Source organism: Anoplopoma fimbria, chromosome 4 (genome assembly GCF_027596085.1).
Source record: "Anoplopoma fimbria isolate UVic2021 breed Golden Eagle Sablefish chromosome 4, Afim_UVic_2022, whole genome shotgun sequence".
Lineage (NCBI taxonomy): Eukaryota > Metazoa > Chordata > Actinopteri > Perciformes > Anoplopomatidae > Anoplopoma > Anoplopoma fimbria.
This window is the reverse complement of record NC_072452.1, coordinates 9,998,147-10,015,340: the sequence shown is the minus strand read 5'-3', so window position 1 is coordinate 10,015,340 and position 17,194 is coordinate 9,998,147. Positions and strand designations below refer to the sequence as shown.

The window sequence follows — 17,194 nt, the reverse complement described above, 5'->3', positions numbered from 1 at the left end:
CTCTTTCAGCAGCAGAACAAAAGGTGGCGGAGCCAGTTAGCAGATCGATGAGAAAACGGGTACACTGTATGAAAAAAGAGGAATGTCATTATTGGGGCGCACTGAACACATTTCTTCTCATCAGTGTCACTGGGAAACAAAATAATTGGTTAGGAGGCTTGTGTTTGTATGTATGTGCTCTAAAGGCGATTTACAGCAATAGAAATCGATTCAAGGCGAATGGGAGACAAAAAAAAAGAGGTCGATAAAAATCCAAGGTGTGCAGCATTTTTTGAAAGACAATGCAAAGTCACCCGAGTCTGTGCTTTTGGTAACTATCTGTTTAAAGCTGAAGCCATTGAGCAAAGTCAGTGTTTAACATTTTGGAAAAAAATTCCTCCTCTGTTCCTAAGTGAGGTGCGAAGATGAATATCTATCTCATCTGATTAGCCTAGCTTAGCATAAAGACAAAAGGCAGGGGGAAACTAGCTAGAATTGTGTAACAAAAACAACATCTGCCAACACCTCTAAAGCTCATTTATTGATGCATTGTATGTTATTGGTGTAATCCATTCACAAACAATGTTGGGACATGTTTATTTTTCTAACTTCGCTAGCTGTTTCTCCCGAAGTCTCAATGCTAAACAACGTCTTTGTAGCTCATATCCTACCAATCACATCTGGCCGTCAGACTGCATTTCACATTTTCTTAAATGACACCACATGTCAATAAGTGAGCTTTAGCTGTTGGTAGTTGTCTATGAACAGAACCCGCTGCTCCCCAGTGTTTCCAGTCTTTAAATTAGGAAATTAGGCTAAGCTTATCAGGTCTGGACTCCAGCTCTGTAGACGTGAGATAAACACTAGTGTTCGCATCTCACTCTAGAAAGAAAAGCAAACAAGTCTATTTCCCAAAAGCTGTTGCCTCCGAATTAAATTTAACAGCATGGACTGTCGCTCCTCTGTTTGCATAAGTAAGCTTATTTACTTATGTCTTATCTGAGTAAATATTGTCTCAGATAAAAGTGTGTTATTGCTCAAATAATATTGGACTTAAAAGGAAATTCAAGAGATTCGCTATCTTATCACACCATTAAAAGATAGTTATCACCGTCTAGATGTAGCGGAGGGATTTAGGGACAGGGTAATCAGTGGAGCATCACGTAAAGTAACAGTGAAATCTGTCCGTCTCAACTGGAGCCGGGTCTTGCCGTCTGCCTAATTAAAGAGGCTGAGGGGAGAGGTTGGTGTGATCTGGCCGGAGGTTCTTTGTATCTCTGTGTCATCAGTGTCTCGCTGTGCTTCATCCCAAGGTTGTGGCTTGTAGCTGTTGCCAGGCTGGCTTTGAGCTGCAGGCAGCAGGTGGGGGGGCGAGACCTTTTCTCTGCCCAGCTCCAGGGCAAGTGTGAGGAGGCTTACGGCCTGAGTCAAGGTTAGCGGCACACGGCGAAGGAGTGTGGAGCTGAGGGTTTTGTCCAAGAAAAAACACAGCATGGGCTAAAAGTCCGAAAGTAAGACTTGTGAAGAATTACAGTGGGAACCATCTCGCTCTGATATCGCTGCAGTAGAAGTGTTGCTTTCTTTTCACAGAGCTGTCTGTCATTATCTCATTAGACGCAGATTGATGGTTTCTAAAAGCCAACCCCGGCTTTTTCTACATTATAATCAGCTCATTTTCCCCCTTGTTTCTATTTCTCTTTTCTGGATTTGTTCTCCTCTGTCTGACATCCTGTGGTGTTGGAGCTTTAAAGCCCCTAATGATGGGGAGGCTGTCATAGAATGCTGACCCGCCCAAGCAGCTTGATAGCATGAGTGAAAGGCTTTGTGTGTTTGTGCTCCCTCGTGTGCCGTTCTTTGTGAAAAACACCACCAATTTCCCTTCATGTTTTGTGAGCAAACCTTCAGCAAACCTTCCCAATGAAGAGGGAGAAAAGTGGTTTAGTTTATTGGGGAGGGTGGTCAGTCCAAGCAAGGATGATTGTTTGGCGCTACTGTATACAGTACTAGTACACCCAGGTCAGTTTAAGTTCACCGTAGCTAAAATTAAAAGCTGTAATTGTAGTTGAAACGGGTGAAACCTAAAACGTCCTTCAAAGATTCTTATTTCTTTTTCTCGGATGTGAAGATATAGGATTGCATTTCATCATTCAGCGGGAAATGTGGTAAACGATCCGCTGTAACAAATATCCAACGGCCCCAGCCTAACACGCACGCACACAAACAGATGATAAATCTGACAGTTTGTTTTCGGGACAGAGCCAGAACATGTGCAAACATGCTGATTTTGCTGTAAACTTGTGTCGCTGTGTTTGTAGAACGCGGATGAAAACGGAGACATGGTTGACAGGTTTCTGCATGGCAGCCACTCAGAAGTCCATCCACAGCAGACTGCAAACTCATAAATAGCAGACCTCGTGAGGCCCAGTTGAAAACCCTGTCCGGCATGTAATGAGAAAAAAAAAAAAAAAAAGGACAATTTAGAGTCTCACTATTTGATTTATCTGTAGGTAGAGGAACAAAAGAGAAGCAGAAAATCTGGAATAAAAGGCAGCATATGGTTGGTTCTACCGTGATGGAATGGCTTAGAACACCACTTACTATTTTCAGACAGGCTGCGTGGGTTGAAACATGCTGTTATGCTCTGAAAGGTGTGATATTTTGAAAGCAGAGCGAGATCCACATCTTATGTCTCGCTGTAAATTCCTTTGAAATGTTTTTTTTCCTATTTCTACCTTCTGTCCAACAGTTGCTGAGGACTTGTATCTGCACCTTGAATGACTTCAAAGTGAGCAGAATATTTCAGGGTGTTTCCACATTGTCTCTCTCTCTTTATCAGCCCCTCCTTAATTATCACTTCCTCTCTCTCTCTTGTTATTCCACAATCGATTCTGCTTTGTTTCAACTTCAGTGGCGTCCTGCATGCTCGCAGGGCTCTGCTGCATTTACAGAGATTGTTGTGGCCATTTATACAAGCCGTGACTCTTAGCTCTCATCTCATGGGTGGTTTACTGTATCAATGTTTTTCCTTCCATAGGTTGTGACCCTGGGGAAGAACAGCCGTGGTTACCACTACATTCTGGCCAATCTTGTGAGTAATAACCGAGCCGCTCCCCCTGGGAGGGAGTGGAACCAGCTTTTTTGCTGCATGTGAGGGGACTCAGCCATGAGCACAAATGTCCATGTGCAATAAGTGGATTAAAGGCTTTTGTATTAAATCAGGGGAAAAAAACACAATAAATAACAATACATTGTTCTTTTTTTCTCTCTATTGTATATATAGGGCTTGTTTTGTTTGTTGCCATGTCTAATCAATCAAAATCTGGCAGTCTGACTGCACTGCATATTGACCTAAATTAATATATTAATATTTAAGTAAAGTTGAATGTCCTGAGCAATAAATAAACAGCATTTAACCTTTTTAACCATCTTTGGAGGGCAGCCATGTTTTCCTCCCACTCTAGGGAGGGAAATGTTCATTTAGCCTTGATATTAGCATGAGACTTTTTTAAAGTGAAGGCCGGCCCCGCTCTCACTTGCTGATCCCCTGCTGCTATTTCCCTGACTTTAGAAGATGTGGTTATGCAGCAGTTGAACACCTGTCCATGGACACAATAACACCATGCTGCACTTAATAAAAAGCAATTTGACCATAAAAAGAAGTAACTCCATGTCATAGCTCTAGGTCGAAGAAGGTAAATTTACAGGCTGCTTGAGCAGCGGAGGTTTTTGAAATGCATTAAAAAATGTTTCTTTTTTGTTTCCTTTTTTTCGTCATGGCAAAGAGTGTTGAATAAAAGTAGGCCAGCTGGTTCAAGTAAAATATTCTGTCTTCTGACACAAACTCTACTGGCAGGTTTTTGTAAATAAATTCAGGTTAGCCTACACCACAACTTGTAAAGATGTTGGTATAAAGGCAAACACGTTGCTCTCTCAGCAACTACAGAGAGTTTATAATAAAACGCACCTGGCACGCTGCCAGAATAGCTGCTAATATGTTGTGATGCTTCACCCTTATGTTAAACCTTAAAAGAAAAATATGTGACACAAGTCCCCTCCTCCCCTGTTTCCCCTTTTTCCCCTTTATCTCATCTCAGGGATTTACTAATGTGAGCTTGGACAAAGTCTTTGCGGGTGGAGCCAACATTTCAGGGTTTCAGATCGTCAACCCTGAGAACCCGATTGTGCAGCAGTTTATGCAGCGCTGGGAGCGGCTGGATGAAAGAGAATTCCCAGAAGCCCGAAACACTCCTCTGAAGGTACTTCGCTTGCAAGGCCTTTCATTGCGCATGCAGAATACAACAATCATCGCTTCTGAAGTGCTCTCTATCGGTTCTTCCTCCTCCTCTCATCCTCTGTTTGCCTTTGTCATTCTGTCTGCCTCCCACCCCCGGCCTCCTCCTCTTTGCTCTGCATCCCTCCCAGCAATCAATATATTGATAGGCGGTGCAAGGCAAGGTTATATCGCAGCCTCAATTTACATCTAATTAAACAATGATCAAGGAAGAAATGGATTTTGAATGGCATTTAATTAGATTTTGTCATGGTGCAGTGGTCAACAAACAAGTGGCTCAGATCGTCAGTGGTGAAAAGGTCAGGCGAAGTTGGAGGGGAAGTACGTGGGAGATAAAATCACACATTAATGCTCTGTTTACTTTCTGACTCTGCACTAAAAGTTTTGGAAGAGGTCCTAACTGTCTGACAAGTCTTGGGTTTTCTAATCACATCTGTCTAATCAAGCTATTTTTATCATGAGCAAGGCTTCAGAGCTTGCACCCACCCCACCCACACTGACCTGAACGAAGGGAGATATGGAGGGGCCCAAAGCAACTCATGGACTGCCCCAATTTTCACTGGGATTCATTTAACTGCAAGCAAAACATTATGCAAACAAAATCATTTGAAAATTTGAAAAATTGGTAAATAACAGTTCCAACCAAAGTGGGTTTAAACTATTCTTTTTACTCTTAGAAAACATATAACACTGTCGTTACACAGTATAAAGTATATATATAACGCTAATCCTTCCTTGTCTTCTTCCTCTCACTATGTGTTCCTGTCTCACAGTCTGCGCTGCGTTCTCTTTTGATTTTGTACAGTACACTTCAGCTCTGACCCATGATGCCATCCTGGTGATAGCAGAGGCCTTCAGGTACCTGCGGCGTCAACGCGTGGACGTCTCTCGTCGGGGCAGCGCCGGAGACTGCCTGGCCAATCCCGCTGTACCTTGGAGCCAAGGCATCGACATCGAGAGAGCTCTCAAAACGGTAGGGGCTCGGAAGAGAAACAGAGATAGGAGGAAAAGAGAGAGGGAGAGAGAGAGAGAGAGAGTGGCAAGAAGATAACTAAAGAAGAGGCTAGAAGAAGTGAAGCAGAGATGGAGAGTGAGAGTGTGATAAAGATGGAAAGTGACAGAGAGAAGGGAAGACAGCGCAGAGCTGTTCTCCTCCCTCTGCCCCCAGATATCTCTGCACAGAGCTCACTCAAATGCAGGCGCTCATTACCATAAAACTACATCTTTTATTAAAGCGTATCCAGTTCATCATTTGATTAACAGACTGCACGCTCTCCAGTAGCTCCATGGACACAAGCACCTTAATGCCAGCTTGATATGCATAGTGATGGCTATTACACATTCCCTTTTGTCTGTCTGTCTGTCTGTCTGTCTGTCTGTCTGTCTGTCTGTCTGTCTGTCTGTCTGTCTGTCTGTCTGTCTGTCTGTCTGTCCCTCGTGGCAGGTCGTAGTGCACGGTATGACTGGGAACATCCAGTTTGACAACTACGGCCGCAGGACCAACTACACCATTGATGTTTATGAGATGAAAACAGGTGGGCCGAGGAAGGTGAGTCGGAGCGATGACCTCTATCAGCTCTCATCCATCAACCGTCAGATTCAGACCTGATCAAAAAACCCTTTAGCAAACACGCTGCTAACAGCTGGCACACATCGTGGTTTGGCTCATTACTTGAATTTGGCCAGTTTTTTAAATGGTTTATTGATCACCTGTGCTGCAGAGCTAAAGTCAGTGAATGTTGGCCATGTGTCAAAACATTGCCCTAAACTATTTTGAGAGAACTGATTGAGTATGATTGAGTGAAAGAAGACAAAAAAAATGAATCAAACAAGCCTCTACCTCCGTTCATTAAAATGCTGAAGGCTTTTCCAGTCATGTGGGACCAGCAGGCCTGACAGGACAGTGCAGAGTAATCCTAATTGGCTTCCTCTACCTCTGTTAGGTAGCAGCTCTGATGAGCTATCCCAAGCGTCACACGCCACACAAATCACACACAGCCCACGATCCGATAGCTCAAACTGCCCTATCAAAAGAATGATAGAAAACTATTTCGCTGCTGTGTGATAACGCAGATATATGATTTTTGGTCCCTCTCTTGACAGTAATTACCATTCAGATAACCAATTACTATAAAGGGATCCAAGAATTCCTCTGGCTACTCTTCAAAATGCTAATTCCCAGCGGTACATTCACATTATAAGTGGTACCACATGATGACCTCTGGTTTTATTTCATAACCTCGCTGAGTTTCAAGCGACAGCTGTGAATTTCTCGTTAGCTGGATAAGTGCGGGCTCAGTCTGATAATGCCGCCTGCCTCCCGGGCCTCCCAAAGCGCCGCACACTTCAGTTAGCATCGCACAGCCAAACAGAGAGGATGGAAGAAGTGGTGTGTAACGAAGGAGGTCGGGGGGGAGAGAGAGTGAGGGAGTGAGGGAAGATGAGGCAAGTGGGGCAGCAGTTTGTCAGGACCTGCAGCCCCAGTCACCCCACTGACAGTTAGAGGATGAAGCTTCTTAACTGCGACTGTCACGAGTGATGTATGGCCTGATATCTGTCCAAGCTGCTCAGGGTGAGATCAGGACTCTACGTCTGGAGCAGCACTCCATGGCACAGCTCACCCACGGTCTCCCCCCTTTCCCCCCAGAGCACGGTTCTCAAATATCACTGTCGTACAAGAGCGGGGGAATAAACATTTAGAGCTTTCTCCAGTCTTGCAAGTGCACTAACTACATCCATAACTGTAACCTCAGTTTGGAGCTGACGTTTGAGAAGTCTGCTGCTTTCTAGCGCCTCCACTTGGTGTTTAAAAAACTCTGCACTGCTGTACACCTGTCTGGCCTGAACATTTAAAGATCTGAGGCACACACAAAAAAAAAAGAAAAAGAAAATGCGGACCAGATGTGACGAGGAAAGTCCCAGCCAGCAACAGTTAGAATATTGGCAGCGGCATATGCAACACGTTTCATCGTGAGCCAGAGCAGCCATTATTTCAGATGGGCAAACAAACAGTTGACATTGGTTTGACTTAAGCATCTGTACAGCAGAGTACAGAGAAACTGCAACGGCAGACTGTGCAGAAGAAACTGTGGAGCCACTGGAATATTATGCTAAATTATTAAACGTGTATGCAGTTCACAGGCCTGAATATCAATTATTTACCATAAAACCTGGGAAGCTGAAGGGGGGATTGAAGTTGTCTGCCGTATGCTCATTTAGCTCAGTTCCTACATATTTGGCTATCCGAACGGATGTAGATCATAAATACCAAAAGTATATTTTCACAATATCTTTGATCATGACACTGACTGCATGTTGAATGTAGAAATATCAGCTCTTTTTCTGCCGTTTTAGCATTCTGCTCATTCGTTGTTGTTTTGGTCCAAACTTTATGGCAGCAGGCCTCTGTGAAACGCAGTGTTGTTTTAACGAGCCCCGCATCGCGACAGTTCCCATCAATACTCAGACGTGTCCCTGCTACATATTACACATCCTCAGCGTGCTGGAATGCATCACTAACCACTGCTTTCTCTTTGCAGATTGGGTACTGGAACGAGTACGCGCGATTTGTAAATATTATGGACCCGCAGGTCTCCAACGACTCCTCAGTGGAAAACCGAACGATTGTGGTCACTACTATTATGGTACACTTTCCATGCAGTTTTAAATGTTTCACGTATTCTGCCACTCAAGGTCATGGTGTTGATGCCAATGAGTGATACATTCTGTCCTGGGCGGGTAGAACCACATCTTTTTTGTGTTGCTTTCCATCCACTCACTACATGTTGAAACAGTCGGTCCGTCACGGGTGGAGTGTTTCAACTGTATCCGTGTGGGTGTCAAAGCATTTTGATTTTCCATACTTCAGTGGCCTGTCGTAGCAGTGACATCACAATAATGGTATAAATGATAATGGTTGACTCCATCAATTACAAAAAAAGCATACAAACGCATACGTAAGTAAACCTGTCTGTCCTCATCAAGTAAATGTTCAATGACACTTGGGATAGACTGGCCGAAGAATGACTAGAGGATGAAACTGCAATGGTTTCTCGAGCTGGGCAAAGCAAAATAAACAGTATTGGAGGAGGGATAAGCAGGTGTGGTATTTTTTTTATCGCCTCTCCAATCTATTTTGTATTGCTCCTACATGTGTTCTGTGTTGAAGTATAACTTCCAGGCAGTCATTCTGGAGGAATTGTTTTCTGGGAATTTTCCCAGACCAAAGATAAACAAACAACATAATTTAGACGTATTTATTTTCAACTAAATGTTTCAGGCTCATTGGATAGATGAATAGCCATTGAAAAATGCAGTTATATTATAATAACCTGATGTAATACATCATTCGCTGCAAACAAACATTTTAAAGAAAGAGTGTTTTCGTTATTGATGCACACTTATCATCATCTGTATTCCGAGGCGTAAGCCGACGTCACTCTGTAGGAAACATTTAAGATCTCGAGATGAGAAATACAGTCAGGAGTTAACATGTGTCAACTCGGGGGGAACACTCAATAGATCCAAGGTGAGGGGATACGTTCAGCACAGAACAAACAAACCATTGCTCTCCTACTTGCACTCTAATTGTGTGTGGCTGTAATGACAATGCCTGCTCTCCTGAGCAGTCCTATTGTTTGGTAATGAGGATGTGCCCAGTAAGAGAAAAGACGAGCTGCACCAACGTTTTGAAAAAGGAGAGGGAAACTAGCACGATCCTGCTCTCCTGATGTAATTATTTTATTTATGAAGTATTTCTTTTTGCATTTTTCTGGAAAGCAAATAACGGCTCTTTTTTAAAATCTTTTTTTGGAATGAAACAGCCTTTTACTGCGCATTGGTGCAATGTGCTTGAATATGTTGAGATACTATGGGCACTCTGATCCCTCTCCTGTCACTGGCATTTACTTATGAAACCCATCCCCATTCCCATCCCCACCCACCTCTGAGCTGACCCACACCTTGCCTACCAATGACTCCCAGCCCTATTAAAACTCATTCTGGCCTTCTGTCTTCTCCTACAATAAATGAAAAATAAAATAAAAAACTTCTATTCCCTTAACCCTCCTTTATTATGCCACAGAGCTGCACCCTTAGGCTCAAAATGGGTTGGGTGCATTGGGCTTGGTGTCTGCTGGCTGCCACGGCTTGATGAAAGCAGTGTGACCACAAGATCATGCTGCTGTTATCACAGTATAGTTGTGCATTCGCGGGGCATCATCTATAAATGCATGACTGCATGGATGTGGTTATAGCAGCTTATGATATTTTGAATCTCTGTGTGTGAGTGTGTGTGTGTGTGTGTGTGTGTGTGTGTGTGTGTGTGTGTGTGTGTGTGTGTGTGTGTGTGTGTGTGTGTGTGTGTGTGCGCACGTGGACATACGAGTGCATGTATGCATTATTTCTGTTGAACTGAATGTGTGCCAGGGCATGGGAGTGAATAAACCAGCGTGTGTTTGAATCAACAGGAAGCTCCTTATGTGATGTACAAGAAAAATTATATGCATCTGGATGGGAATGACAGATATGAAGGCTACTGCGTCGATTTAGCATCTGAGATTGCCAAACATGTTGGAATTAAGTACAAACTGTCTATAGTAATGGATGGGAAGTACGGAGCCCGAGACCCCGAGACCAAGACGTGGAACGGGATGGTGGGTGAACTGGTCTATGGGGTGAGTACTGGGAGCCTTCGATTTCGCTGATTACATGACAGTTTGCAAGGAACTTCAACATGAGAGGAGATCTCATTTTTCTGTCTTAAGGTTATCACCAACCCATTGTGAACTCATCAGCTCTTGCCCAGTTCAAAGTCTAAGGCTGTCTCAGGACGCTCAGCTGTGAGTGCATTTGTCAAACGCAGCCTCAAGCATTGGGGGAGTTGGTGATCATCTTGAGACGGAGAAAATGAAATCATTTCTCAGGGCTGTTCACTGCAATTAATCCCTCTTGCTTATCTTAGAAAGCTCTCTCCCTTACAGTCACAAACAGAGGTAGGTACATGAAAACAATGAGTCCATATGGCAAACACACTGTAATCACTTTGATGAATGAAAGATTGTATGCCTTTGAAGTGATTGTGTAATTATGTTCAATGTTTGATGTGTATGATGAATATGCCACGTTGTAAATTCACAGCTGAGAAAATGTGCTTGAGAATCAACAGCTAAATGGTGGTTTGCGGTTTGAGACAACAAGATCCATATGTGCCGCCCTCCATAAAGGTTGAACCTCTCACATTAGGGAAGGGTCACGAGGTGTTTTACATCTGACAGAGCGCCCGGGTTCTCGCAACACCTCAGGCATTCCAAAATCATGCCCCTCCTTTTTTCTCGCCTTACTCCGAGGCCACTGTAGTTGAACAGGGGCCAAATGCAAAATGCATGAGGGGTGAGGATTCCTCATCTGTTCAATTTCCCAACTATCAGCCTGAGAGATTGCTTGGTTTGATGTGCTATCGCCACCAAATTATCTTTCAAATGGGAAAAGTCCACTCCCTGCAGCTGGAGGGCGAAAAGAAAATATCCCACTCGCGTCGCTGTCAAGTCTTTCCAGGCCTGTCATTTTAAAGCAGGTGGGCCGGCACTAATAGTTTTGTACATTTTGACCTTTTGACCAGTAAATTAATTTGATTTTAGTTGTCTTTTAAAGGTTAGGCCTGAGGCTGCTCTTTATTGCTTTGTTTCCCTCAACATTGATGGAGTGCTGTTTACGCCTGCACCAGGATTAAATGGTTATAGCCCCTTCACAATGCTGTGTTGACAGGGTAAAGAAAAACAGCCATGTTTATTGAGTCTATTTGTGGTGCCCCTAGTTTGACCTTGTAAGAAACCTGTTCTGCCTCGCGCTGTTTCAATCCAAAAGGTTTTCTCAATTTCGAACATAGAAAGACAATACAGCACAATACAAAGAATTGTCCTGCCTTTGAAGAGGAGCGGTTATTTAATTAATCGCATACACGCTAGCTGCCGTAACACTGTCTAATGTGATTAATTATTTCCCTCTTTTTTTTCCCGCTTTTACAAAGAAACCCATAGTGATTTCTTAGGAGGCAGCACCTCCTCCGTGGATGTGCTTTGATAACATAATGTGATTGAAGCAGCAGAGCAAAGGAGGGGAGATAAAGAGAAACAGCTTGGAAAAGTAAAAAAATAAATAAAGCTGTGTTTGGGGAATCCAGCCTACTGAATGGCATGTCATGAAGTTAACACAGCCAAGGCTTTCTGATTTCTTTTTTCTTTTTTTTGTAGACAGCAACCTCTTGAATACTGAATATTCTGCTGTTTAGATTGCACCCATTACACTTGTTCTGAAGACATCACTACTTATTTAATATGCAATTTTATTGTAAACAGTACAATAATTAAACAGCAAGTCTAATCGCAAGATGTAGTATAAAATTGTTTGTTTTACTGCACAATTTAAAAGTTTCCCCCTCAGTGTCTCCTTGGGTCCTGATTACGGAGACATTTGGTCAAACGTGACTCAAACACCCATCTGCCTCGGCGGATTCTTTCCAAGCAAATATTCAGGCAAAAATCTGATTAATATTACAGTTTACATATTCTCAGATTTATTCTCAGATTTATTAGCTGACATCCCAGGTCATAACCCTGTGCAAATGCCACTCTGCTAATCTCTGTGTGTGTGTGTGTGTGTGTGTGTGTGTGTGTGTGTGTGTGTGTGTGTGTGTGTGTGTGTGTGTGTGTGTGTGTGTGTGTGTGTGTGTGTGTGTGTGTGTGTGTGTGTTTTTTTTCCAGCCTGGCATCAATTTTCACAGCCGGTGGCTTATTTCATATAATTGTGTGTACAATGTGCTAATGACATTGTTTTATTCTTCTTCTCCAGATCCAGCTCATTCATAACACATACATTTTAAATGTGACACGTTTCTGTATGCAGGTCTTGACTAATGCTTGCTGTGCATGTCCCTGTTTCCAGAGAGCAGATATAGCCGTTGCACCTCTCACCATAACTTTGGTTCGAGAGGAGGTGATAGACTTTTCCAAGCCCTTTATGAGCTTGGGCATCTCCATTATGATAAAGAAGCCACAAAAGTCCAAGCCTGGCGTTTTCTCCTTCCTGGACCCGCTGGCCTATGAGATCTGGATGTGTATAGTGTTTGCCTATATTGGGGTGAGCGTGGTCCTGTTCCTGGTCAGTCGGTTCAGTCCTTATGAGTGGAACTTGGAGGAACAGGACGAGACCAAAGACCCCACCACGCCCCCCGATCCTCCCAATGACTTTGGCATCTTCAACTCCCTCTGGTTCTCACTGGGAGCCTTCATGCAGCAGGGCTGTGACATCTCACCCAGGTGGGTCGGATTCACAGTAAACACAAAGAGTGGAGAGCAGAGAGCAGTAGAAACAAAAAAATACCTGAAATTCTAGCTGCAAGTGATGAGATGGGTTCTCAATCGGTACATAGAGTCACTCAAGCGTCTTCGTTTACAGTCCTCTTCCTTTAGGTGTTCATTATTTGAAGCTAAGCTCATTTTCACATTTATTGCAGCTATAATATTTAGGATTGAGTTTGCCAGTTTGTATACTGAAATTATCATCACCAAAATGGTTTCATCAATACTTTCTTTAGGCGATGAAATTAACTTTGACCCTGATAGTTTCACAGCCAATTAAAGACTCGGTCTAGAGTACATTTTAAAACAGCGTGTGCTACTTTCCTTGGAAATATGCTGGTTTTTTGTGCTGATGCAGCACCAGGTTGATTTGCAAGGAAATTCTGATTAGCGGTGCAATTAGGTACATTAAATGAAAGTGTTAGCACCTTGGCTTGGTTGATTGGCACAACATGTCCCTGTGTAATTACATTCTTTGTCTCCCCTCCTGAAGGTCTCTGTCGGGCCGTATCGTCGGTGGTGTGTGGTGGTTCTTCACCCTCATCATCATCTCCTCCTACACAGCCAACCTGGCTGCCTTCTTGACAGTGGAGAGGATGGTCTCTCCTATAGAAAGTGCCGAAGATTTAGCCAAGCAGACAGAGATAGCATATGGCACTCTTGACTCAGGCTCAACAAAAGAGTTTTTTAGGGTGAGTAAGTACGAGAGAACTGTTTCGCACACACAGCACCTTATTCATCGGCCAGTGGTTTGTTTGCTTCCGGGTCAAATATCCAAAGACATAAACATTTTGCACTCAGGCATGTTGTGTCATAAATATGACTTTGTGTAATGTCCTTTACAAACTCCTCCTCGCAGCTTTCCCATTTTGTACCTTTAGTGCAGCACTTTTGACCCGCACAAGATTGCTCCAAATGAGGCATGTTGACAGAGAAGCAATTCTTGAACTCTTATGACATGAACGAGAAATTTATGCGGCAGAACTGCAGTGTGCAACCTTGAGGCACCGGGCTGTCAGCAGAAAGTGTGATAACAACGTGGAAGACTCAGAGGTGATAAAAACAGGAGGCTAATCAAAGCATCCACATCAGGCTCAAACTCAGAAGGGTCAGCTCATGAAATATAATTACCTAGCTGGCCATGGCTGGCAAATTGGACCTGATGAAGAAGAGCCCTGTAGGTCAAACAGAGCAGTCTGAAAGACGCTTCAGATGGAGTAAGCAATATGTCCGTCTGCATGAGGGACTGGCCTGGCAATTAAGTTATAATTTAAGTAAAATCTGAAGCGGAAGTATATTAAGCTCTGAAAGGCAACCACATGCTCACTGTGCAGGAGTTAAACGGCGCTGCATATCTTTAAGGCGATCAACCTTCTGCTGTGAAAATCCGTAGACTTCTGAGCTAGCGGCGAAGCCGCGACAGCAGTCCAGTCCTTTGCATTTGCAGAGCACTAAGTTGAAAAAGAATTAATGGAACAGCACTCTGCCTGTGATGACGAAAAGGCAATATGACAGTCTTTTATCCTAGGCTCCCTCATTACTCATCAGCAGGAGAGAAACGATTCATATGTTTCACAGCTGCAGACTGTTGGCAGAAAGAGCAATTCATTTGTATTACCCCTGGGTTGAATTGCTCAGAACAACGAACAGCAAAGTCAAATTTTTGTAGGGTGTTTTTTTGGGCAAAGAAGGACAAGATGGCTTTTGCAGAGTTTGATTTTTAAAAGAGGTTTGTTTCTTATGAGCTGGTTTTCAAGAGGCTGTAGAGTGGGAAGATAATACTGTGTATTCTGGAAAACATGGCACAGGACATGCATGACAGCAGCACTCAACAACACCTCACAAAGCCTGTCATCAATTTTCCCTTTATCAGAGATGCTGCACAGGTGTATATACAGTGTATGACTTTTTTTGTCACAGACATGATGGATGCCAATTACAGATTAGGTTTCCAGCCTGACAATGGAGCCGCCGCAGGTCTGCTTGTAGAACAGTTTGAGAGGTGGTCGAGGAGTCACGTTTTTTACTCTATTCTGCATAATGAGTGTCCTAGTCCACATCCTCAAGTTTTCAAATAGGAAATGACATGTGTGAACTGCTACTCCGAGGGACTTTTAATTATAGCTGTAGAGGGCTGACAAGGAAAGAAAACATACTGATTAATAGGAGTTCCATTTCAGATCTGGTTCTCAGGAAATACATTCAGGCTTAATTAGACCAACACGGCATCAGCCAGCTGGATATTTCAAATCAAGTCCAATGTTTCAAACACAACATATGTCATCATCTCTGAACCCTCCCCGCATCCCCAACCCCCAGCTTAAATTTTTTATGATTTCACCTGGTTTATGTTATAAAACTGCCTGACAGGTAGTACAAACCAAAAAACAAATTTATTTTTCTAGTTTCTTTGTTAGCATAAAGCAAAAAATAAGATGCTGTAACGTGAATGTGGCTTGTAATAATACGATTATTATAACCTTCTAACTCTTATTATGATGGTTCATTTTTTTAAAATCAGTCAAACTATCTCATTCTGTAGTTTTGAGATCCTCTGTTCTTTTAGCTCCTGAAACATAGACAGCTTGGACATACAGCTCATCGTCCCACAGTGACAATATTCACCGTGCGTGTCTTCATTTGGTGGTGGGAACCAGGGGAAGCTGCAGAGGAATTTTCAAAGAGAGAGGTGTTAGAGTAGAGCCCAGTAAAAAAAAAGCCCCTGATTCTGCTGCTCACAACCAACTAGGACAGATGGTCTGGGAATCCGTCGACGTGCCCAGTGGAAGCCTGAATGGCTCTAGGCGCTTGGCAGAGCGGCTCTACCCCGCACTTGGCTCCTCTTCCCCAGACTGCCCTGCTTGTTTGGGCACCCTCTTCTCCTCTGTCTCCAGCCTGTCTGTTGCTTTACCTTGAGACAATGCCGGATAGCTTCGAGCTTTGTGCTGCTCTTCCTCAACATAGCAGCTGTCATGCGCCGCTGCACCACTGTGATTTGTTTCATCATTTTAATTCCTTTCATGGATCTTTTCATGCAGTCAGATGAATATTTGTGTTTTGGATGATGATGATAAAATACTGACTTGTACCAACAAGGCCATGTTTATCCTCTTGATGAGGGTTTTCTCCCATCACAAGGTTGCATTTTGAATTGTTTGAAGGAGAAGCTGGATCGTAATGGGGGCTGGGATGATAAAATGGGCTGACGTGGCTGTTTAATTACGTGTAAAGACCAGGGCGAGACCATCAAAGACAACCCCACTGCTGTCCCATCATGCACCTCATTTAACAGCGTAACAATGAAAGAATGATAATTGCACTGAGAAATGAGACGAGGGCATTGTTTTCTGTTCCCCTCAAAAGATTATACATCACCCAGAGCCTCACCAGCAAACATCATGCATCTCACTGATCTGCAGGTGTACTGGAGATGGGAACAACAGCTTGAGTGCAGTCGCCAATGCATTTTACTAAGCATGAAAATCAATTTCACGTCTCAGCTACTGTGGCACAGACACTATAGCTGCTGCATGGTCCAATACAATGTTTAATAAGTTGTTTTTTTTATTCAGAGAGGACCTGCATTTGGCCAGAGTTGCATGAAGAGGAGCCGGCTAGGAGATTTACTCAAGAAATCCTAAGGTTGCCCCGCAATCACATGCAGCGCAATTCCCAGAGCTCTTGTCACTTTGTGTTTCAATACAGTGCAAAGTGAAGGGGCGGCTGCGGTAAAGATTAGAGCCTGTTTGCATAAAAGAGAGAGCTGACAACAGTGATGATAGACTAGTGCGAGATAGGCGTAACCTCTGAGGAAATGCGCTGTCCTCAGCGGGCCTTTTTCGAAACCTTAGATGAGAAGCAACAGCAGGCGCGAGAAGAGCTATAGGAGTCGAGCAACAAGCATCAAAGACGAGCAATTGGTATTCAGGGCGTAGCGTGTGGCACTTCAATGACAAAGTACACCCCCAGAGCCTCAACTTTAATTTCTGCATACTTGAGATACAGGTAGTCCTAGCATTCAGCATATTGGGGGGGATGGGTGATGTCCACAAACTGAAAGGTGAAGGAAGTAAAGCAGGAGGAAATGTAGTTGTGGGTGTTTGGCGATGGCATTTAGATGCCACACAAGCAGTGGAGCATATGTGGGAGTGGCCATAATGAAAAAGCCTGCAACGCCAAAGGAAGAATAAAAGCAGGCTCCAGTTCGAAGGGTAGTGGACGGAGGTCTGGAATTGCTGCATAACTGAGAATCAATACAGATTAAGTGGTTGTTTAGAATGGAAAGGGCAATGGCTTTGACTTTGGACTTTAATCACTTGTCTCAGACACTTTAATCACATTTTTGGGGATTTATGGAAAGACAAAACCTCTAATCTAGATTTACTAATGATCTTTCAAAAAATACAGAAAAGCAAATCTCACTTGTCTTTCTATCTTCCTTTTGGCCTTCGGTATATAATGGAAGACTTAAAAGGCTTTAATATTTCTGTCCAATAAGCATTCTTTTCTCTACACTGTGAAGAAATACCTACAAGGTAGCCTGTTTTAGAAAAAGAGAGTAATACTT

The 17,194-nt window shown here is 43.3% G+C and overlaps 1 protein-coding gene across 2 annotated transcripts in view; it reads left to right on the top strand.

Annotated features, from left to right (window-relative positions):
• The window catches only part of gria3b (glutamate receptor, ionotropic, AMPA 3b), a 74,962-nt gene that overhangs the window by 47,749 nt on the left and 10,019 nt on the right, over positions 1 to 17,194 (top strand). For both annotated transcript variants that reach the window (XM_054597972.1, XM_054597973.1), the window contains exons 5-12: positions 3,014 to 3,067; positions 4,074 to 4,235; positions 5,076 to 5,243; positions 5,715 to 5,819; positions 7,810 to 7,914; positions 9,739 to 9,945; positions 12,212 to 12,585; positions 13,121 to 13,319. In XM_054597972.1, coding sequence (XP_054453947.1) covers positions 3,014 to 3,067; positions 4,074 to 4,235; positions 5,076 to 5,243; positions 5,715 to 5,819; positions 7,810 to 7,914; positions 9,739 to 9,945; positions 12,212 to 12,585; positions 13,121 to 13,319 — 1,374 coding nt within the window. The remainder of the gene's footprint in view (positions 1 to 3,013; positions 3,068 to 4,073; positions 4,236 to 5,075; positions 5,244 to 5,714; positions 5,820 to 7,809; positions 7,915 to 9,738; positions 9,946 to 12,211; positions 12,586 to 13,120; positions 13,320 to 17,194) is intronic.